The following is a 23,723-nucleotide window of genomic DNA, read 5'->3' as shown; positions in this document are numbered from 1 at the left end:
TGTGCTCACTGACCTACACTGACAAACTGTGACCCATCACCCCTGTGCTCACTGACCTACACTGACAAACTGTGACCCATCACCCTGTGCTCACTGACCTACACTGACAAACTGTGACCCATCACCCCTGTGCTCACTGACCTACACTGACAAACTGTGACCCATCACCCCTGTGCTCACTGACCTACACTGACAAACTGTGACCCATCACCCTGTGCTCACTGACCTACACTGACAAACTGTGACCCATCACCCCTGTGCTCACTGACCTACACTGACAAACTGTGACCCATCACCCTGTGCTCACTGACCTACACTGACAAACTGTGACCCATCACCCCTGTGCTCACTGACCTACACTACAAACTGTGACCCATCACCCTGTGCTCACTGACCTACAGACAAACTGTGACCCATCACCCCTGTGCTCACTGACCTACAGACAAACTGTGACCCATCACCCCTGTGCTCACTGACCTACACTGACAAACTGTGACCCATCACCCTGTGCTCACTGACCTACACTGACAAACTGTGACCCATCACCCTGTGCTCACTGACCTACACTGACAAACTGTGACCCATCACCCTGTGCTCACTCACCTACACTGACAAACTGTGACCCATCACCCTGTGCTCACTGACCTACACTGACAAACTGTGACCCATCACCCCTGTGCTCACTGACCTACACTGACAAACTGTGACCCATCACCCTGTGCTCACTGACCTACACTGACAAACTGTGACCCATCACCCCTGTGCTCACTGACCTACACTACAAACTGTGACCCATCACCCTGTGCTCACTGACCTACAGACAAACTGTGACCCATCACCCCTGTGCTCACTGACCTACACTGACAAACTGTGACCCATCACCCTGTGCTCACTGACCTACACTGACAAACTGTGACCCATCACCCCTGTGCTCACTGACCTACACTGACAAACTGTGACCCATCACCCTGTGCTCACTGACCTACACTGACAAACTGTGACCCATCACCCTGTGCTCACTCACCTACACTGACAAACTGTGACCCATCACCCCTGTGCTCACTGACCTACACTGACAAACTGTGACCCATCATCCCTGTGCTCACTGACCTACACTGACAAACTGTGACCCATCACCCTGTGCTCACTGACCTACACGAACAAACTGTGACCCATCACCCTGTGCTCACTGACCTACACTGGCTCCCAAACCACCAACACCTCGATTTTAAAAATTCTCAGCCTTCTTTTCAAATCCCTCCATGGCCTCGCCCCTCCACATCTCTGTAACCTCCTCCAGCCCTACAACCAACCCCCCCACCACCCCGAGATCTCTGTAACCTCCTCCAGCCCGACAACCAACCCCCCCCACCCCGAGATCTCTGCGCGCCTCCAATTCTGGCCTATTGCGTATCCCTTACTTCCCTCACCCCACCGCTGGCGGTCGTACCTTCAGGTGTCGAGGCCCCAAGCTCAAATTCCCTCCCTCAATCCTCTCCTTTAAGACTCTCCTTAAAACCCACCTCTTTGACCAAGCTTTTGTGTGGCTCAGTGTCAAGTTTAGTCTGATTCCGCTCCAATGAAGTGCCTTGGGATATTATTTGCCAATAATATTGAAGGCGGGGAAGAGTATTTTACAAGTGCTGCCTGTTCTAAGACAACATTTTCCTTCAAAGTTCAAAATACAGGCCAAATCCCAATATCATGAATGTTTAAGGACATGTCGTAAGAAATCTTCCACAAGCCACCCTTGGTGTCATTGTTACATCTTGGAATCGGAGGGATTCTCTTCAGGGAGTGCACTAAATGGCCTTTTCTCAGTCATAAACTTATTCTTGCATAGAAACTCCGCAAACCTGGAAATATCTAGCGTCTATATACACGAGAGAGAAAGAAAGGACATCCCAAAACGTTTCACAGCCACTGCTGGGAAGTAGCAAATATGGCAGCCACTTCACGCACAGCAAGCTCCCTCAAATAGCAATGAGACAAATGGTCACTTAATCTGTTTTTAGGGATGTTGGTCGAGTGATAAATATTGGCAGGGGAGAACGCCCCTGCTCTTCTTCCAATAGTGGCATTGGGGCCATTTACCTCCACCTGAGGGGGTTGGCAGGGCCTCGGTTTAACATCTGATCCAAAAGACGGCCCCCCCGACAGTGCAGTGCTCGCTCAGTACTGCCCCTCCGACTGTGCGGCGCTCCCTCAGTACTGCCCCTCCGACTGTGCGGCGCTCCCTCAGTACTGCCCCTCCGACTGTGCGGCGCTCCCTCAGTACTGCCCCTCCGACTGTGCGGCGCTCCCTCAGTACTGCCCCTCCGACAGTGCAGCGCTCCCTCAGTACTGCCCCTCCGACAGTGCGGCGCTCCCTCAGTACTGCCCCTCCGACAGTGCAGCGCTCCCTCAGTACTGCCCCTCCGACAGTGCAGCGCTCCCTCAGTACTGCCCCTCCGACAGTGCAGCACTCCCTCAGTACTGCCCCTCCGACAGTGCAGCGCTCCCTCAGTACTGCCCCTCCGACAGTGCAGCACTCCCTCAGTACTGCCCCTCCGACTGTGCGGCGCTCCCTCAGTACTGCCCCTCCGACAGTGCAGCACTCCCTCAGTACTGACCCTCCAACAGTGCCGCATTCCCGCAGTACTGCACCGGGAGTGCCAGCCTGGATTACGGCTCGAGTCTCTGGAGTGGGGTTCAAACCCACGATCTTCTGACTCAGAGGCGAGTGTGTTCGGTTGCCACATGCACCCACTTTAACTGAGGCATTCAAATATTGATCAGTAAACGTGGTGCATTACAATGATTGAAAAGCTGAAAGGTGGGCCTACCTCGGGTAGTTTCACAGGCAGGTAGAGTATGGTGCCATCAAAAGCGGTGACTTGTCCAGTAACTGGCCGATGCTCCTTCAACATTCCAAAGCGTATATTCCGACATTCTACATTAGGACTGAACCGGACAGCAATGTTTGTGTGAGTGAAGTAACCCGAAGCAAGTTGCAGCATTGGTAATAATTTTCCAAAACTCCCTGGACTCGGCAATGGTCCCGGCAGACTGGAAAACTGCTAATGTAACACCCTTATTTAAAAAGGGCAGTAGACAGAAGGCTGGAAACTATAGACCGGTTAGCCTAACATCTGTGGTAGGTAAAATTTTGGAGTCCATTATTAAGGAGACAGTAACAGGACATTTGGATAAACATAATTTAATAGGACAAAGTCAGCATGGTTTTATGAAGGGGAAGTCATGTTTGACAAATTTGCTGGAGTTCTTTGAGGAAGTAACATATAGGGTGGATAAAGGGGAACCAGTGGACGTAGTGTATTTAGATTTCCAAAAGACATCTGACAAGGTGCCACACAAAAGATTATTGCTTAAGATAAAAAATCACGGGATTGGGGGTAATATTCTGGCATGGATAGAGGATTGGCTATCTAACAGAAGGCAGAGAGTTGGGATAAATGGTTCATTCTCAGACTGGCAATCAGTAACTAGTGGTGTTCCGCAGGGGTCAGTGCTGGGTCCCCAACTCTTTACAATCTATATTAACGATTTGGAGGAGGGGACCGAGTGTAACATATCAAAGTTTGCAGATGATACTAAGATGGGAGGGAAAGTAGTGAGTGAGGAGGACATAAAAAATCTGCAAGGGGACATAGACAGGCTAAGTAAGTGGGCAGAGATTTGGCAGATGGAATACAATACTGGAAAGTGTGAGGTTATGCACTTTGGCAGGAAAAATTGTAGAGCAAGTTATTATCTTAATGGCAAGAAACTGGAAAGTACTGAAGTACAAAGGGATCTGGGGGTCCTGGTGCACGAAACTCAAAAGGTTAGTATGCAGGCGCAGCAAGTGATTAAGAAGGCCAATGGAATGTTGGCTTTCATTGCTAGGGGGATAGAATATAAAAATAGGGAGGTATTGCTTCAGTTGTACAAGGTATTGGTGAGACCGCACCTGGAATACTGCGTACAGTTTTGGTGTCCATACTTAAGAAAGGACATACTTGCTCTCGAGTCAGTACAAAGAAGGTTCACTCGGTTAATCCCAGGGATGAGGGGATGGACATATGAGGAGAGGTTGAGTAGATTGGGACTCTACTCATTGGAGTTCAGAAGAATGAGAGGCGATCTTATTGAAACATATAAGATTGTGAAGGGGTTGGATCGGGTGGATGCAGGGAAGATGTTCCCGATGATGGGTGAAACTAGAACTAGGGGGCATAGTCTTAGAATAAGGGGCTGCTCTTTCAAAACTGAGATGAGGAGGAACTACTTCACTCAGAGGGTGGTAGGTCCATGGAATATGCTGCCCCAAAAAGCTGTAGAAGCTACATCATTACATAAATTTAAAACAGAAATAGACAGTTTCCTAGAAGTAAAGGGAATTAAGGGTTACGGGGAGCGGGCAGGAATTTGGACATGAGTCTAGGTTCGGATCGGTCATGGCCCTGTGGTTAGCGGAGCGGGCCCAGGGGCCGTGTAGCCTGATCCTGCTCCTATTTCGTGTGTCTAATTCTGTTAGATGCAGGAGATGGTTCTGTGATAGTGGATTGGCAGTTAGGATCAGATCAGCCATGATCTTATTGAATGGCGGAGCAGGCTCGAGGGGCCGATTGGCCTACTCCTGCTCCTATTTCTTATGTTATGTTCTTATGTAATGTGCAATGTTTCCGGTAATGTGTTTTTGGGCTGCGCAGCCCCTTCCAAATTCCGTGCATATGCGGTTTTTTCAATTTAAAAGCAGTCTCACTGGCTGCGCGGTACCCCTGGAGCCCTGCGCGGTACCCCTGGAGCCCTGCGCGGCTTAAAGGGAACACTAGTAATGTGCATGCTCGGCAATACTACGCACCAACAGTGACACTGGTCAGAATCGGACACACCCTGAAAGGTGTAAATGTAGCCGAGGCAAATCTTTAAATTTGAATGCCACTTCCTTGATCATAGACGAACACCGTGAGAATGAAGCAATTCAGGTACCATGTACAGAGTACAATTTAAAGTTCCGCGAGTTCCTCGGCTGTTTCAATGCAAGTACAGCCACTGAGCTTAGGCCCACACTTGGACCCTATGTGCAGGTGTTTAAATGCCAAGCTGCAGGCAGTAGCCCAGGGGTGTCCAACCTTTCAGAACATGTGTCACATCTTGGAAAGGCAACTAGTGAGGGGGCACATTTGACAAAAGGGTTCATTTACATTACAGGGAAGTGTGGGTCCAAATGCTCTTTGCCAATGCTGAAGCACTAAATTTCTCTTTCATCCTTCACTGCAGTCACAACTCCTGTACCCCTCTCTTCCTACACTTGTCTCTATTATTTGTGATTCGCTCTTTTCTTTTTTCCCCCCACTTTCTACCCTTCTGTTGTTATCTCTAACTCAGGACTGCAGTGTGCGTGTCTCTTCCCTGTAACATGAGTCCTCACTGGCCAGTGGGGTCCATGATTAAGACTGACCCGGGCATGCAAAACCCGCTTGCCCAAAAGGCTCCGTGCTGAAAACAAAACATGGAAGGCCGGTCGCTAACCCCGGCTCCAACCCACAACGTTCCAGTGTGTGAACTCGCCCGCTCCCTGTTCCCACGTTGGTGCAGAACGTGCGCAGGCTGCAGTCACGTACCTGAAGGTAACGTGGTACTGATACACGGCCTTGTTTCTGCAGTGTATTTTGATGAGGTTTACTGCCAGAGGTATGGGCGTTCCCGATGATCCCTTCTTCACAACCGGCTCCCTAAATAAAACACAACAGGAATTAACATGGCCCAACGCAGCCCGCTGGTGCAAAACTCGTCTTCAACTTGAGCTGCGGCTGGTTAGCCTCAAGTATCAAGCAACCAACAGGTGAAATGAGTCACAAACAATCCCCTGAAAAACATTCACATCGAAGGGCAGATGTGACGTGGAGAAGATGTTTCCACTTGTGGGGGAGACCAGAACTAGAGGTCATCAATATAAGACAGTCTCTAATAAATCCAATAGGGAATTCAGGAGAAACTTCTTTTCCCAGAGAGTGGTGAGAATGCAGGAGTGGTCGAGGCGAATAGTATAGATACACTAGAAGGAGAAGCTGGATAAATACATGAGGGAGAAAGTAATCGAAAGATATACTGATCGGGTGAGAGGAAGAGGGGTGGGAGGAGGCTCGTGTGGAGCAGAAACACTGGCAGGACCAGTGGGGCCGAAGGGCCTGTTTCTGTGCTGTAAATTCTGTGTAACTCTAGGTACAAAGGGCGACTTACAGCAGATACAGGCTGCCTGGAAAGTACAGAGGCCAGGACACTGAGCTCACATCAAGCTGCTGTTACATTGGCTGACACAAAGCTGGGTGGGCGTGTGTGCTGTGAGGAGGATGTCATGAAACTCCAGTACGATTTGGACAGGTTGGGTGACTGGGCAGAAACATGGCAAATGCACTATAATGTGGATAAATGCGAGGTTATCCACTTTGGTGGCAAAAACAGGAAGGCAGATTATTTGAATGGCAATAGATTGGGAGAATGGGAAGTGCAACGAGACCTGGGTGTTATTGTGCACCAGTCGCTGAAGGTAAGCATGCAGGTGCAGCAGGTGGTTAAGAAGGCAAATGGTATGTTGGCCTTCGTAACAAGGGGGTTTGAGTACAGGAACAAGGATGTCTTGCTGCAGTTGTACAGGGCCTTGGTGAGACCACACCTTGAGTACTGTGTGCAGTTTTGGTCACCTTACCTGAGGAAGGACGTTCTTGCCATGGAGGGAGTGCAGCGAAGATTCACCAGGCTGATACCTGGGATGGCAGGAATGACGTACGAGGAGAGATTGTGTCGATTGGGCTTATACTCACTGGAGTTTAGAAGATTGAGAGGGGATCTCATCGAAACCTATAAAATTCTGTCAGGCCTGGAAAGACTAGATGCAGAAAGGATGTTTCTGATGGCCGGGGAGTCCAGAACCAGGGGTCATAGTCAAAGGATAAGGGGTAAGCCATTTAGGACAGAAATGAGGAGGAATTTCTTCACCCAGAGAGTGGTGAACCTGTGGAATTCTCTGCCACAGAGGGCGGTGGAGGCCAATTCATTAAATATATTCAAGAAAGAGTTGGATATGTTTCTTGAGGCTAAAGGGATCAAGGGATATGGGGAGAAGGCAGGGACAGGGTACTGAATTTGGATGATCAGCCATGATCTCATTGAATGGCGGAGCAGGCTCGAAGGGCCGAATGGCCCACTCCTGCTCCTATCTTCTATGTTTCTATGTTTTAGTGCACTGGTGGCAAGCCTTGCACAGACCAGGAGGCCATGACCAGCAGCCAGGAAGCCTAGTAAAAGTGGGGCTCCCCAGCCAGTAGCATTATGGGCTGCATGAGACCCCGTGTATCAAACCCAAAGCAAGAGCTGCTTAAGAAACAACTGGAGGCAGTAAAGGGGAGAAGGTAGGGTTGGTACACGGGAGCAATGTGATCAAATGGGTTTGAGGGCCTTGCTCAGCTGAAGCCCGAGACTGCGAGCTGAACTCTCCAAGAGACAATTTCCTTCACTTTTCAAGGTTCACCAGCAAGGAGCTGTCAGTACCATGACGACTGGAGCCATCAATCTTCTGACCAGGAGACATTTACCACACAAACTACAGTGATTTACCAAAATAAAAGCCACTTCTGTCAGTGCAGAATGCTCCGTTCCACTGACTCACCCTTGCGTTATTTTCTCCACGGCTCCAGTGATGGCCTCGCTGAGAGTGAACTTCCGGTCTCCGGGTGAAAGCACTGCCGAGGGGTGAAGAACTCTGCTCCTCCCCAGCGATGCTCGTCCCAACTCCAATCCCTTCACTTGGGCTGCAAGTTCCTCAGTGCTGGAGAGTGGAGACTCGGGAGCTGTCTCTCTACCTCTAAAGCTGGGGGGAGGAGAATAATACATCATGTAACAATTACCCCAAATTAGACACACTACTTTTTAAATGGGATTGAATTTCCCCCCCCCCAACAACTGAATGAGACTTTTCACCCAGCAACTGATCTAAGTTTACGATTTACGTCTGTGGCCTGATCTTTTGTGCGTGCGTGCGTTTTTTAAGTTGTGTATTTTTCTTTTCTCCTTTAAGTTTGAAGCATGCGTTCGTCATTTTCCCATTAAATTATCTGCAGACTTTAGGTCTGTGGTACACTTGGCCTCAACACCTCTGTTGACGAGACAGCCTGCTCCCAAAACTGCCAAAGTCCCCAAAAAGTGCTGAGGGTCTCCTGGAACAACCCTCGCTCCGATTTCCTTTCCAATGCAGGGAGACACTGCGGCACTGTCCCACCGCGGCTCTACAGCATTCACGCTCACTCTCCGAGCCACACGGCCACCCAAAATCCAAAGCACCAGTCGCTGGCGACAGTATGTCAGGGTGCACAGTCCGACCTCACTGTGCTGAGCTCCAACCTCTCCGAGTCAGGTCGTGGGTTCAAGTCCCACTCCAGAGACTGGAGCACCTAATTAAAAAAAAAAAATTAATTCACGGGATGTGGACGTCACCAGCAAGGCCAGCATTTATTGCCCGTCTCTAACTGCCCTTGAGTTGGCGGTGCTGAGCCGCCTTCTAAGACATTTCAGAGGGTCAACCACATTGCTGTGGGTCTGGAGTCACGTATCGGCCAGACCGGGTAAGGACGGCAGATTTCCTTCTCTAAAGGACATTAGTGAACCAGATGGGTTTTTACAACAATCCAATAACTTCTCATTAGCCACAGTTGGACCACTTTTCCTGTGGGGATTTTGTGCCTTAAATGAATGTATATTTATTGTAAATTATGTATTCTTTAAATGCTAGCCATTGCTTGTCTACCGTCATACCTTTTAATGTAGTTTCCCAATCTACCTTAGCCAACTTGCCCCTCATACCTACCTAGTTTGCTTTGTTTAGAGTTAAGACCCTAGTTTTGGACTTAACTAAATCACTTTCAAATCAATATAAAATGTTATCATATTATGGTCACTCTTCCCTAAGGGGGTGAGGCAAACGGTGAGGGTGATACCAATCGACTGCAACAGGACATAGAAAGGCTAGCAGAATGGGCAGACAAGTGGCAGATGGAATTTAATACAGAGAAGTGTGAGGTGATACATTTTGGCAGAAGGAACAGGGAGAGACAATATACACTTAATGGCACAGTTTTAAAGAGTGTGCAGGGACAGAGGGACCTGGGAGTTAATGTGCATAGGTCCCTGAAGGTGGCGGGACATATTGAGAGAGTGGTTAGCAAAGCATATTGGACTTCATAAATACAGGGATCGAGTACAAAAGTAGAGAAGTTATGCTGAATCTTTATAAAGCATTGGTTCGGCCACAACTGGAGTATTGTGTCCAGTTCTGGTCACCACACTTTAGGAAGGATGTGAAGGCCCTTGAGAGGGTGCAGGGGAGATTTACCAGAATGGTTCCGGGGATGGGGGATCTTAGCTACAAGGACAGGTTGGGGAAGCTGGATTTGTTTTCACTAGAGCAAAGGAGGTTGAGGGGTGATTTGATCGAGGTGTACAAGATTATGACGGGTTTGGATAGGCTAGACGGGGAAAGGCTGTTCCCACTAGTTGATGGTACAAGGACTAGGGGACACAGATTTAAGGTTTTGGGCAAGAGATACAGGGGGGATGTGAGGAAAATCTTTTTTATGCAGCGAGTGGTGAGGACCTGGAACTCGCTGCCGACGGAAGTGGTGGAAGCGGAGACACACAATGTTTTCAAGGGGAGACTGGATAGGCACTTGAGGGAAATAAACTTGCAGGGCTACGGGGATAGAGCGGGGAATGGGACTGACTGGATTGCTCTACAGAGAGCCAGCACGGACTTGATGGGCCGAATGGCCTCCTTCTGTGCCATTATGACTCTACGAGATCAAAAAAGGAGGCTGATAATGCTGTTAAAAAGAGGATTGGGAGGATTTTAGAATTCAGCAAAGGAGGACCAAGAAGTTGATAAGGAAAGAGAAAATGAGAGTAAATTAGCAAGAGACAAAAACAGATTGTAAACATTTCTATAAATATGCAAATAGGAAGAGATTAGTGAAAGTAAACATGAGCCCATTGGAGGCAGAGACAGGAGAAATTATAATGAGCAATAAGGAAATGGCGGAGACATTAAACAAATACTTTGTCTCTGTCTTCACGGTAGAAGACACAACAAACATTCTGGAAATAATGGGGAACCAAGGGTGGAGAGAATGAGGAATTTAAAGAAATCAGTATAAGTAAAGAAACAGTGCTGGAGAAATTAATCCCCGGGACCCGACGACCTGCATCCTAGGATTTTAAAAAGAGGGAGTTGCAGAGATAGTGGATGCACTGGCATTAATCTTCCAGAATTCCACAGATTCTAGAACAGTCCCCAAGGATTGGAAGGTAGCAAATATAACCCCGCTATTTAAGAAAGGAGGAAGAGAAAAAACAGGGAACTATAGGCCAGTTAGCCTGACATCAGTAGTAGGCAAAACGCTAGAATCTATTAAGGACTACGTAACAGGGCACTTAGAAAATCGTAATATGATTAGGCAATCAACATGGTTTTAGGAAAGGGAAATTGTGTTTGACTAATTAGAGTTTTTTGAAGATGTAACTAATAGGATGGGTCAGGGGGAACCAGTGGATGTGGTGTATTTGGATTTTCAAAAAGCATTCGATAAGGTGCCACACAAGAGGTTATTACACAAAATTAGGGCTCACGGGATTGGGGGTAATATACTAGCATGGATTGAGGATTGGTTAACGGACAGAAAAGAGAGAGTAGGAATAAACGGGTCATTATCGGGTTGGCAGGCTGTAACTAGTGGGGTACCGCAAGGATCAGTGCTTGGGCCTCAGCTATTCACAATCTACATCAATGATTTGGATGAGGGGACTGTGATGAAATATTCCATTCATCACTGCCTGTGACTGTGGTTGGTTTCAGGTTCCCCCTTACCATTGTATTGCCTGTGACTGTGGTTGGTTTCAGGTTTCTCCTCACCATTGTATTGTGTATTGGAATGTATGCAATGTGTTGTGTGTAGGGCTCCGCCCATACCTGGCCTCTATGTAAGCCAGCTCAGTCTGGCCTCACAGCCAGTACTGCAGACCTCCAGGGAAGATACCTCTCTCCACTGCGTGTTATCTTCTAAGTTAATAAAAGCCTTGTTTTGTTTCGCTAACATCGAGTCTCGGGATTATTGAGGCACATCAATTTTATTAACTTATTTTTCAACACAATGGATCAACTCCTGAAACCCGAACGTTTGGATTTGGATCAGCATGCTCCGGACGCATCGGCACGCTTTGGACACTGGTTTATGTGTATGGAATTCTTCCTGGACAATTCCGCAGCCGTCAAAGACGCTACGGACGCTGCGAGTATGAAACTCGGAATTCTGCGGAATTGGGTAAGCCACCGGGTTTACCCCCTCATCCAAGACGCCGACACGTACCTGGCCGCCTGCGACATCTTAAAGGCGCATTACCAGCAGCCTACGAATGAGGTGTATGCTAGGCATCTGCTCGCCACTCGCGCACAGCGACCTGGGGAATCGGTGGAGGAGTTCCTAGGCACCCTGAAAATGCTTGGCAAAGACTGCAAGTGCCGAGATGTAAAAGCCGTAGTGTACACCGACGAGCTTGTTCGCGATGCCTTTATCACAGGCCTCAGCTCCACTTACATTCGGCAAAGACTGCTGGAAAAAACGGGGTTGGACCTGAAACAGGCTGCGGACACCGCGCGATCCCTGGATGTGGCCCAGAGAAACTCGGACGCCTACTCTTCAGCCCGCGCCGTCCACGCCGCCACGTGTGCACCAAGGGCGCCGCCATCTTGGAAGGCATCTTCCCCGCCCGGCAGCCCGACACCGTCGGGGCCCCGCTCTCCCCCCAGAAGCCCTACGACAGCCGCGACGCGTCGGGGACCCAACTGCTACTTCTGCGGGCAGCCAAAGCACACCAGAAACCTGTGCCCGGCGAAAGGCACCACCTGCTTTAAGTGCGGTAAGAAGGGGCACTTCGGGAAGGTGTGCAGAGGGAACCCCACCGGAAAACCAACCGCCGCGTGTGCGCCGTGGGAGCGGCCATCTTGGACGCCATCTTGCCCGACCTCGTGGGGTCCGCCATCTTGTGAGCAGACAGTGCGGACACCATCTTGTCTCGATCAGGGCCCTACAGTGGCATCGGTCACAGTGGACCAGACCAGGCCCCACCCGCTATCCAAATCAATGGTGGACATCGAGGTAAACGGGTGCGGGGTTAAATGTTTAATTGACAGTGGAAGCACGGAGTTTTATTCACCCGGAACTGGCACGACAACTCTCCCTAAAGGTGGTCCCTACTCGGGGTACCATCTCTATGGCTGATAACACCCAGACATCGACCATTCTGGGTTACTGCACGGTACAATTGTCCGTTAACGGGACTGTATATGATAATTTTTAAGTATTAATCATGAAGAATCTATGCGCGAGCGTGATCTTGGGCCTGGATTTCCAGTGCAACCACCAAAGCATCACGCTCAAGTACGGTGGGTCCCAGCCGCCCCTCACAGTGTGCGGCCTGGCTACCCTGAAGGTAAAGCCGCCTTCGCTATTCGCGAACCTTACCCCTAACTGCCGGCCAATAGCGACCAAAAGCAGGAGGTACAGCTGGGAGGACAGGCGGTTTATCGCAACCGAGGTAGACAGGCTCTTGAAAGAGCGCATTATTGAATGCAGCAATAGCCCGTGGCGCGCCCAAGTGGTGGTGGTAAGGGGTAGCGAGAAGAAACGGATGGTGATCGACTATAGCCAAACAATCAACAGGTACACCCAACTAGACGCCTACCCGCTACCCCGCATATCAGAAATGGTGAACCAAATCGCCCAATACCGGGTGTTCTCCACCATCGACCTCAAGTCAGCGTACCGCCAGCTCCCTATCAGACCAGAGGACCACCCGTACACCGCCTTCGAGGCGAACGGACGCCTCTACCAATTCCTCAGAGTCCCCTTTGGGGTGACGAATGGGGTCTCGGTCTTCCAGAGGGAGATGGATCGCATGGTCGATGACCACCACTTGCAGGCAACCTTCCCCTACCTCGACAACGTCACCATCTGCGGTCACAACCAGCAGGATCACGACTCGAACCTCGAGAGGTTCCTGAAAACCGCACAAAAACTCAACCTCACCTACAACGAGGACAAGTGCGTTTTCAACACCACACGCCTCTGCATACTAGGCAGCGTGGTGGAGAATGGGGAAATCGGACCAGACCCCGACCGATTGCGCCCCCTACGGGAGCTGCCCCTGCCCAACACTCCCAAAGCCCTGAAAAGGTGCCTGGGGTTATTTTCTTATTATTCCCAATGGGTCCCCAACTACTCCGACAAAGCCCGCCCCCTCTTGAAAGCATCCTCTTTTCCGCTCTCTGCTGAGGCCCATGCCGCCTTCAAAAGCATTAAGCAGGATATTGAGCGGGCCACGCTACAGGCAGTGGACGAGAACACTCCATTTCAAGTGGAAAGTGATGCGTCTGACTTTGCCTTGGCGGCCACCCTCAACCCGGCAGGGCGGCCCGTAGCTTTCTTCTCGAGGACCCTCCAAGGGCCCGAGATCAGACACTCCTCCGTGGAAAAGGAGGCCCAAGCCATCGTGGAGGCAGTGCGCCACTACCTAGCCGGCAAACGCTTCACTCTACTTACCGACCAGCGGTCGGTAGCGTTTATGTTCAATAATAAACAGAGGGGGAAGATCAAAAATGATAAGATTCTTAGGTGGCGGATCGAGCTCTCCACCTTCGAGTATGACATCGTTTACCGGCCATGGGCCCTTAACGAATCCCCAGATGCCCTCTCACGAGGGATGTGTGCCAGCGCCACCGGGGATCGGCTAGACCCTCCACAACGACCTCTGCCACCCAGGGGTCACGCGGCTGTTCCACTTCATAAAGTCCCGCAACTTACCCTACTCGATTGAGGAAGTTCGGTCTCTGACCAGGAACTGCCGCACTTGCGCTGAGTGCAAGCCTCGGTTCTACCACCCTGATAGAGCCCACTTAATCAAAGCTACACGGCCCTTTGAGCGGCTCCGCTTAGATTTCAAGGGCCCCCTCCCGTCCGTCGACCGCAATGTTTACTTCCTGAACATTGTGGACGAATACTCCCGGTTCCCATTCGCCTTCCCCTGCCCAGACATGACCAGCGCCACGGTCATTAAATGCCTCAACAGCCTGTTCTGCCTGTTCGGTATGCCGAGCTACATCCACACGGATAGGGGGTCGTCCTTCATGAGTGAAGAGCTACGCCAGTACATGCTGTCCAGGGGTATCGCCACGAGCCGTACCACCAGCTACAACCCCCGGGGTAACGGTCAAGTGGAGCGAGAGAACGGGACAGTATGGAAAGCAGTCACTCTAGCTCTAAGGACCAAGGGCCTCCCTATCTCCCGCTGGCAGGAAGTCCTCTCAGATGTGCTCCATTCGATACGGTCGCTATTGTGTACTGCCACTAATGCCACGCCTCATGAACGAATGTTTAGCTTCCCCCGGAAATCCACCTCAGGCGTATCCATGCCGTCATGGCTCTCCACCCCGGGTCCAGTATTCGTGCGAAGGCATGTGAGGGGCCATAAGACGGACCCTCTCATGGAGCCAGTGCACCTACTCCACGCCAACCCCCAATACGCGTATGTCCGGCACGCCGACGGAAGGGAGGACACCGTGTCAATAAAAGACGTCGCCCCAGCTGGTAACAACAACAACCACGGCAATAGCAGCAACAACGACCACAGCAACTCTTACCCACCCACTACTCTTTCATCACCCCCGGAAGAACATCGACCAACGGCACCCCCACCAACTACCCCTTCAACAACCCTGGCGGCACCCCCGGCAGAGACCCAGGAGGCCACCGGGGACACCCAGCCGACACCACAATAGCCACGTCGGTCGCAGAGGACTACCAAACCCCCGAACAGACTAAATCTATAGAAGGGGTGAATGTGATGAAATATTCCATTCATCACTGCCTGTGACTGTGGTTGGTTTCAGGTTCCCCCTTACCATTGTATTGCCTGTGACTGTGGTTGGTTTCAGGTTTCTCCTCACCATTGTATTGTGTATTGGAATGTATGGAATGTGTTGTGTGTAGGGCTCCGCCCATACCTGGCCTCTATGTAAGCCAGCTCAGTCTGGCCTCACAGCCAGTACTGCAGACCTCCAGGGAAGATACCTCTCTCCACTGCGTGTTATCTTCTAAGTTAATAAAAGCCTTGTTTTGTTCCGCTAACATCGAGTCTCGGGATTATTGAGGCACATCAGGGACTGAGTGTAACCTATCCAGGTTTGCTGCTGATACAAAGTTAGGTGGGAAAGTAAGCTGTGAGGAGGACGCAAAGAGGCTGCAGAGAGATCTAGACAGGTTGACTGAGTGGGCAAGAACATGGCAAATGGAATACAATGTGGGGAAGTGTGAAGTTATCCACTTTGGTAGGAAAAACAAAAAAGCAGAATATTTTTTGAATGGTGAGAGATTGGCAAATGTTGGTGCTCAGAGGGACCTGGGTGTCCTTGTACACGAATCACTGAAAGTTAACATGCAGGTACAGCAAGCAATTAGGAAAGCAAATGGTATGTTAGCTTCTGTTACAAAGGGATTAGAGTATAAGAGTAAAGAAGTCTTCTTACAATTACACAGGGCCCTGGTGAGACCACACCTGGAGTACTGTGTACAGTTCTGGTCTCCTTACCTGAGGAAAGACATGCATGCCTTAGAGGGAGAGCAACAAAGGTTCACCAGACTGGTTCCTGTGATGGGGGGATTGTCCTATGAGGAGAGATTGAGGAGACTAGGCCTATATTCTCCAGAGTTTAGAAGATTGAGAGGTGATCTCATTGAAACATATAAAATTCTTAAGGGACTTGACAGGGTAGATGCTGGGAGGATGTTTCCCCTGGCTGGGGAGTCTAGAACACGGGGTCAGTCTCAGAATAAGGGGTCAGCCACTTAGGACTGATGAGGAGAAATTTCTTCACTCAGAGGGCGGTGAATCTTTGTACTTCTCGACCCCAGAGAGCTGTGGAGGCTCAGTCGTTGAGTATATTCAAGGCAGAGAGCGATAGATTTTTGGGAACTAAGGGAACTTGGGATAGTGCGGGAAGGTGGATTTGAGGTAGATGATCAGCCACAATCTTGCTGAATGGCGGAGCAGGCTCAAAGGGCCAATGGCCAACTCCTATTTCTTATGTTTTATAAGCTATGCTGACAGGGGTATAACACCTGGGAGGAGCCAGACTAAAGGCAGTCCATTGCCCTCCGGGTAAGGGGTTGCGAGTCAGGCTAATGACCTGTCAAAGTAAAAATACCGTTGGTTCCTGAGACAATCCAGAGACAAGGAGAGTCTGCTACAGACTGGAAAATATCAACATCGACTGTGGATGCAAGGCAAGATAAGCTGATCGGAGTCAAATACCTTGGTCTGGACAAACCGCAGTGGAAGGAATGGGTTGCTTCATGTGCCACTAGACACAGGAGACTCCAACTACAAGTCTCAGAAGAGGAAGCATAGATGCTCGGTCAGCGAGACGGTCGATCTTACACCTGCACTTGGCTGTCCTTACCTGCCTTGGTCATAGCTCCACTGCACTGCTGCTCTTGCGGGACAGGCATCACCAGCTACCTGACGCACTTCGTGTTTAAACCCTCCGAGCAGCTCGCTGGATATTCCTCTGCCAAAGAGTCCTCTACCTGTGAGAGATTACAAAGTCAGCAAAGCCACGCTCCTGTACAGCAACAGCATTAAACTGTTAAATGGGGACGGGGGTGGGGTGAATCATTCATAAATATACAAGTCTTCTGACCCAAGCTCTGGATTTCCTTCCTAAACCTCCCCACCTCGCTCCTCATTTAAGATGCTCCTTAGAATATAGGGCCGGGTGCTTCCATACGATAGTGCAAACAGAGGGCGCCGGAATAAACCCCCCCCCCCCCCGAGACTCCAGAGCAGACCCCGTCCCTCCTCCCACCCTGGAGCGGACCCCCTCCTCCCATCCCCTCCGAGCAGACCCCCTCCCTCCTCCTCCCCCCGGGGCTCCATTGCCCCCAGACACAGCCCCATCCATTGCCATGAAATATAGAAGTATTTAAGAACTGATTGCAAATCGAGTAGCACAATGTTCTGCTCCCCCACCTTACGAGGCCAGGGCTAGTGTTCCGACCCAACCACACCCAAACAATATTGCTCAGGGAAATAACAGAAAACGCTGGAAAAACTCAGCAGGCCAGGGCAGCATCCGTGGAGAGAGAAACAGAGTCAACGGTTCAGGTCAAAGACCCTTCGTCAGAACTGGAAAAAAGCAGGAAAAGGGATAGATTTTAAAGCAAGTGGGGGCTGGGAAAAGGGGGAGGGGATGAAAGAACAAAAGGGAAGGTCAGAGATAGGATAGAAAGCAGGAGAGATTGAGAGACATTAAGAGATATTCAAGGAACAAAGGATGGCTCTGGATGAAGTGTGAATGGCGCCGGCAGAATGAAGGACAGCTGCCGCGTGGGAGGGAAGAAAAAAGCCCCGACAAAAGTGTGGATTAAAAAAAGGGAAAATCTCTGATCGGGGCCGAGGTTCTGATCTGAAATTGTTGAACTCTATGTTGAGTCCAGAGGGCTGTAGAGTGCCTAATCGAAAGAGGTGCTGTTCCTCGAGCTTATCTCTCAATGTCTCTCTATCTCTCCTGCTTTCTATCCTATCTCTGACCTTCCCTTTCGTTCTTTCATCCCCTCCCCCTTTCGTAATAATGCTATCGTAATATTGCTCACGGACCAGCTGATGGTGAGATGCAACAATCTTCCCAGTGCAACCCCCATACCAGTTGTCCGAGAACCCTTACAGCCTATTCGGCCCCACGGGTCCATGCCGGTGTTTATGCTCCACACGAGCCTCCGCCCACCCCGCTTCATCTCACTCTATCACTCACATATCCTTCTATTCCTTTCTCCCTCGTGTGTTTATCCAGCTTCCCCTTAAATGCATCTCTGCTATTCGCCGCAACCACTCCCTTTGTTAGTGAGTTCCACATTCTCACCACTCTCTGGGTAAAAAGGTTTCTCCTGATAGTGACTATCTTACACTTATGACCCTTATATATTGCTTAAAGAAAATGTTTCAAATATAATTAAGGGTATATGAAGGCATCATTCCTAAAGCGCAAGCTGTCTGTGGCATAGTGTTGGGTACAAGCAAACACGCAGGGCAGTAGGGTGGGGCTTGGGCTCCCACACCCCACTGAGCTTCTGATCGCACAGCGCCGCAACGGGTGGAAAGTACGTCTCGACTCGAGTGCTCTCCCTGCGCCAGTCCAGCTGAGTCAGACGGCTGTCCTGCCGTCCCAGCAATGGGAGGAGCACCACCGGAAGCCAGCGCGCGGCAGGGGAAGGACAAAGAGAACAATTAATGCCCAGGAGCGAACGGGCGAGCAGCGGCCAACGTTTCTACGGGAGGTCAGTAAGGCAGCGTCAAACACCCGGGGCTGATTCTTAGCGGAGACTGAAGCACAAATCCACTTACTGAGGTGATCTCCTCGTCCGTAAGCTTCAAACTGCGGCAGCAAGGCTAGACCTCGGACTAGTCCGGCCGAACGGCCCAGCGGCTGGGAAAACAAACAGACAGCTAGAAAGAATAATCTTACATTTATACAGGAAACTTTGAGTTATCCGGAGGCGAACCGCCCGGCAAGCTCGAGCCACCGGCAAAAATCAGGAGCCGTTTTTTATTCTTTTCGTTTCTTTTCTTTGCTTTTTTTGAACAGTCAAGCTCTGCAAGGTCTGTAGCTAAGCAACAGCTTCAGCTAGAGACGCTTGCCGACTGTTTAGAGGCAACAGGGTTTGTTGATTCATACGGAGATGAAAATCTCCGTATGTTTCAACATTAACTCTGGAGTGTCCGGCAGTTTTGAGGGAACGGCAGCAGCTCGGTCCCGTCGGTGCCGGAGAGCACAAAGTTTCCTGTACCGCCTTTCACCCTTCACCACCTCGTCCCAAAGCACCTCACAGCCAATGAAGTACTTTTGAAGTGTAGTCACTATTTTAACGTAGGAAATGTGGAAGCCAATTTCTGCACAGCAAGATCCCTCAAACAGCAATGAGACTATTTGTCCAGATAATCTGTTTTTTAGTGATGTTGGTTGAAAGATAAATATTGGCCAGGACACCAGGGAGAACGCCACCCGAGAGGGCAGACGGGGCCTCGGATTAACGTCTCAACTACCCCTCCGACAGTGTACCACTCCCTCAGACAGTGCACCGCTCCCTCAGTACTGCCCCTCCGACAGTGCGGCGCTCCCTCAGTACTGCCCCTCCGACAGTGCAACGCTCCCTCAGTACTGCCCCTCCGACAGTGCAGTGCTCCCTCAGTACTGCCCCTCCGACAGTGCAGCACTCCCTCAGTACTGCCCCTCCGACAGTGCAGCACTCCCTCAGTACTGCCCCTCCGACAGTGCAGCGCTCCCTCATACTACCCCTCCGACACTGCAGCACACCCTCAGTACTGCCCCTCCGACGGTGCAGCACACCCTCAGTACTGCACCGGTAGCGTCGGCCTGGATTATGGGCTCAAGTTGTGTGATATTGGAGAGAAAAGTAGTTTGTGACGTGCGGTCAGTGACCCCCTCATCAGCGGCCAGTGTAGGGGACACAACAACATGCAAAGGACTCCCTGCAACAGTTTCTAAAAAAGATTTCGAGGGTGGTGGGTGTGGGAAGGGGAAGGGAGGGAAACAAGAGTGCAAGCCAACCAGAAGCACATAGATAGACAAATAACGAAGTCAGCTGCCCCTGAAAACAATTAAAATTCTTGACAAGCACACAGCCTGAAAGAATGTCAGAATAGCAGGGGGTGAATTTCAACGTATAGCTCTGTACAAGGAGCACGGACCCAGACTGAAGGTCCCAGCTTGGCCAAGGCTGGCGTGCATTAGAGGCGAGAAGATTAATTAAAGGATTAAGAAATTCCACAGGCAGGAGGGTCGGTAACCAAAGGGCACAGATTTAAGATAATCGGCATAAGAACTAGAGGGGAGATGAAGAGAATTTTGTTTACGCAGGGAGTTGTTGCGATCTGGAACGCGCTGCCTGAAAGGGCGGTGGGAGCAGGTTCAATAATAACTTTCAAAAGGGAATTGGATAAATACTTGAAAAGGAAAAATTTGCAGGGCAGGGGAGTGGGACTAATTGGAGAGCTCTTTCAAAGAGCCGGCACAGGCACGATGGGCTGAATGGCCTCCTCCTGTGCCGAGAGAGTCTATGGTGCCAAGTTGTGACACTGTCGTATTTCCAAGATTTGTGAAATACAAAGTCATCATTGCTCGACTACGAAAGATGTCTGGCCGTTATTATACTGTGGTGGTTGTATATCCCTCAAAGCAAGTGATTTACTAGCAACACTTGACTGTTAACCACGTGAGCTTTGGTACAAGTCCTGATAGAACATTTTTAATTACTCCAAGAAAGGGCAAAAATTACCACTGCTTGGACTGCCAGCAAAAAATCAACATACCAATCACAGGGGCCTGGCTAACCCCGCTTAAAAGGAAACTGCTTCCTTTCTCTATAGCAAAGAGAGATGTTCTGACACTGAATGACAGCGAAACGACATACTGCTGCTTGGCCCTGCATAGACACCGCCCTCCTGTGGTGCATAGCAGGCCCTGCTGAAAATAAAAACAGAAAATGCTGGAAATACTCTGCAGGTCAGGCAGCACCTGTGGAGAGAGAAACAGAGTTAACGTTTCAGGTCGATGGCCCTTCGCCAGAACTGGAAAAGGCTGGAGATGGAACAGGTGTTTAAGCAAATGTAGGGGCAGGGAAAGGGGAGGAAAGAACAAAAGGGAAGGTCTGTGATATGCTGGAAGGCAGGAGAGATTAAGGGACAAAAGGGATGATGGTGCGAGGCAAAAGGAGATGGTAATGGGACAAGTTAAGAAACAAAAGCTGGCTCGAGATGAAGTGCTGAAAATACTCTGGTCCTGAGTCAAAGAGCAGTATGTGAGGTATAGAGATAAGGTACATTAGGGAGACCAAACGCAGATTGGGTGACCGCTTTGCAGAACACCTTCGCTCAGTCCGGAAGGGGGACCCCGAGCTTCCGGTCGCCTGTCACTTTAATTCTCCGCTCCACTCCCACTCCGACCTCACCCTCTTGCATTGTTCCACGGAAGCTCAGTGTAAGCTCGAGGAACAGCACCTCATCATTCGATTAGGCACTTTACAGCCTTCTGGATTCAACATAGAGTTCAACAATTTCAGACCATAACCTCGGCCTCTATCATATACAGGAAACTCTTTGGTATCCGGCACCGACGGGACCGGGATGGTGCCGGTTCATCAACATTTCCGGATGACGGAGAGGGTTATCTACCGAGGCTATTTTTAACAAAGAAAAATAAAAAAATCAAGAAATGTGCAATATACAGCAATTGGGTACTCACCTACAGAATGTTGTGTTAAATGGATGGTGGAAGATGCTCGATTAAGTACAGCACTGCCAGTTGAGGGTAATCCATAACTCTAATTACTTAACAGTAAAACAAAACTTACAGAGTAAATGACTGTATACAGTACTGTAGTTGACTGTACACTTATTCCAAGACAACTGGTTCACCACTCTTCCTTTTGCTTGAACCAACTTTTGGGAATTCCATAATGCAAGATGGGGGAGATAATTCACGATAAAGATGGAGACACACACAGAAAAATGGCGGATCGGAAGAGACGACCGGCAGCGCGGGAGAGTCAGACTCCTGTTATTGAGGTGTTCGGACCTCCGACAGTGCCAAGAAGCCGAGTCGTGGCAGTTTGGAGAACTACCCCCACTGACTAACTCGGCCACCGCGGGAGACTCGGACTCGGCAACATCGCCGGTTATTGAGGTGTTGTTTTGCCGGTTAAGAGAATTCCGGATATTTAGGTACCGTTTAAACGAGTTTCCTGTATATATTTTTTATCCACACTTTTTGTTTGTGCCTTCTGTCCTTCTCCCCCACACGGCAGCTGTCTTCCATTCTGCCAGCGCAATTCACACTTCATCTCGAGCCATCCCTTGTTGCTTAACCTGCCCCATTACCACCTCCTCTTGCCTTGAATGTCTCTCAATGTCTCTCAGCCTCTCCTGCCTTCTATCCTATCACCGACCTTCCCTTTTGTTCTTTCATCCCCTCCCCCCTTTCCCAGCTCCTACACTTGCTTAAAAATCTGTTCCATTTCCTGCTTTTTTCCAGTTCTGACGAAAGGTCATCGACCTGAAACGTTAACTCTGTTTCTCTCTTCACAGATGCTGCCTGACCTGCTGAGTATCTCCAGCATTTTGTTTTTATTGTAGAGATAAGGGTGTTTGCTTTATCGAGCTCACTCCTGCCAACAGGCTGCTTACAATGCATTCTATAATGGACCCTGAGCTGTTACCTCCTATAACCAGAGAAAAGATTTCAAAGATAAGGCTCTGAAATCCAACCTAATGAGAAACTCGACCTTGCCATCAACTACCCCTGATTATTTTATAATCTACAGAGTTCCGGAGCTACCTGCAAAAGATATTAGGAGTGACATTTATGATCAGCAAGAGTGACACAGCTTGAATATACATAATTCCTACAACAGTGACTGCACTTCAGAAATATCTCACTGGTTGTAAAGCGCTTTGGGACGTCCTGAGGTCGTGAAAGGCGCTAGAGAAATCCATGTTCTCTCATTCTGTTCTTTCTTACAGGGCTGCGTATTATTTTACACATGGTTAAACTCAACTATAAGCTACGGTTGTCTTCTGCATCTTTGAATAATTTCACTAAAGTTTTTACCTGAAGGTCTTTGACACTCTCGCCCGGAGTGAGGGCTCTGGAGCTAAAGGCAGTTCTTTTAGCCGAAGCATGCACAGTTTCCATGGATATGTCAGTTATTTAGTCAGCTCTACTGGAACCATGTTTAGCTTCATTCAAACACTTAATTCAGGTAAACGTTATGTTGATTGAGGCTGTGTGTTAGAGACACCCACTTCAAACAAGCTAACAGGTGTAAACTAGGCAAGGGGGAAGCTTTTGCCTTCGATTATCAAAAGAATCATCAATTTAACTTCATTTTACAAAATGTGTTGAACTGGAATTTGAGGCTTGAAACAGACACTTCACCTTAACAGATTCATCACATTACACAGGGTAACACTCACGCCCTTGTAGAGCTGTACATCAGTTAAATTACCATTCCCAATGAGTGAAACGTGTGCACATAAATCGAGAATTTGATCTGAAGCATTAAGATTTCTTAGCGAGGGATCTGTAGCGAGCTACTTTCAGCCTTTTTCCAACATACGTACCTGATAGATTCGTCCGGGATATGCTGCGAGATGCACAGCTTGCTGCGGGACATCTCCCACTGGCTCGAACCTCGGGGGCCACAGACTTGGAAACGTCCTCCCTTGCGCTACGTCTGCTCCCGACTCCAGCAGTGGCTGCTGCCGAGGTCCAGGAAAATGGGGGTCGAGGGCTGTATGAGGCAGGCCACCTCGGAAAGGGAGTCTAGCCCGATCGGACATCTAGTACACAGGGCAGCCACCTGCGAAACAAGACACCCCTCACTGTAACATCCCAGAGTTTCGTACTTGGAACACCTGCCACGCTTTGACCTATTCTGGATTATTGTCAGCTTGGCTCAGTGGGTAACACTCTCACCTCCGAGTCACAAGGTCATGGGTTTGGGTCCCACTCCAGAGCCTCGAACCCATAACCCAGGCTGACAGTCCCTGGTGCCTGTACTGAG

General features: G+C 49.7%; 1 protein-coding gene across 1 annotated transcript in view; it reads right to left on the bottom strand.

The window, feature by feature from the left end:
- The window catches only part of piwil2 (piwi-like RNA-mediated gene silencing 2), a 79,533-nt gene extending 56,016 nt beyond the window's left edge, over window positions 1-23,517 (bottom strand). Inside the window, exons 1-7 of the mRNA XM_085970875.1 lie at window positions 23,281-23,517; window positions 19,380-19,388; window positions 18,487-18,568; window positions 16,547-16,673; window positions 7,655-7,855; window positions 5,610-5,720; window positions 2,826-2,943 (exon numbers count right to left, since the gene is read on the bottom strand). Of these exons, the coding sequence (XP_085827001.1) occupies window positions 2,826-2,943; window positions 5,610-5,720; window positions 7,655-7,855; window positions 16,547-16,673; window positions 18,487-18,568; window positions 19,380-19,388; window positions 23,281-23,499 (867 nt within the window). The 5' untranslated portion in view covers window positions 23,500-23,517. The remainder of the gene's footprint in view (window positions 1-2,825; window positions 2,944-5,609; window positions 5,721-7,654; window positions 7,856-16,546; window positions 16,674-18,486; window positions 18,569-19,379; window positions 19,389-23,280) is intronic.
- Between the last annotated feature and the right edge of the window lie 206 nt (window positions 23,518-23,723).

This window comes from Somniosus microcephalus, chromosome 30 (genome assembly GCF_052327205.1).
Source record: "Somniosus microcephalus isolate GS21.2 chromosome 30, FLI_Smic_1.0, whole genome shotgun sequence".
NCBI classification, from domain to species: domain Eukaryota; kingdom Metazoa; phylum Chordata; class Chondrichthyes; order Squaliformes; family Somniosidae; genus Somniosus; species Somniosus microcephalus.
Note: the sequence above shows the minus strand (reverse complement) of the source record. Positions and strands in the feature narration are given on the sequence as shown.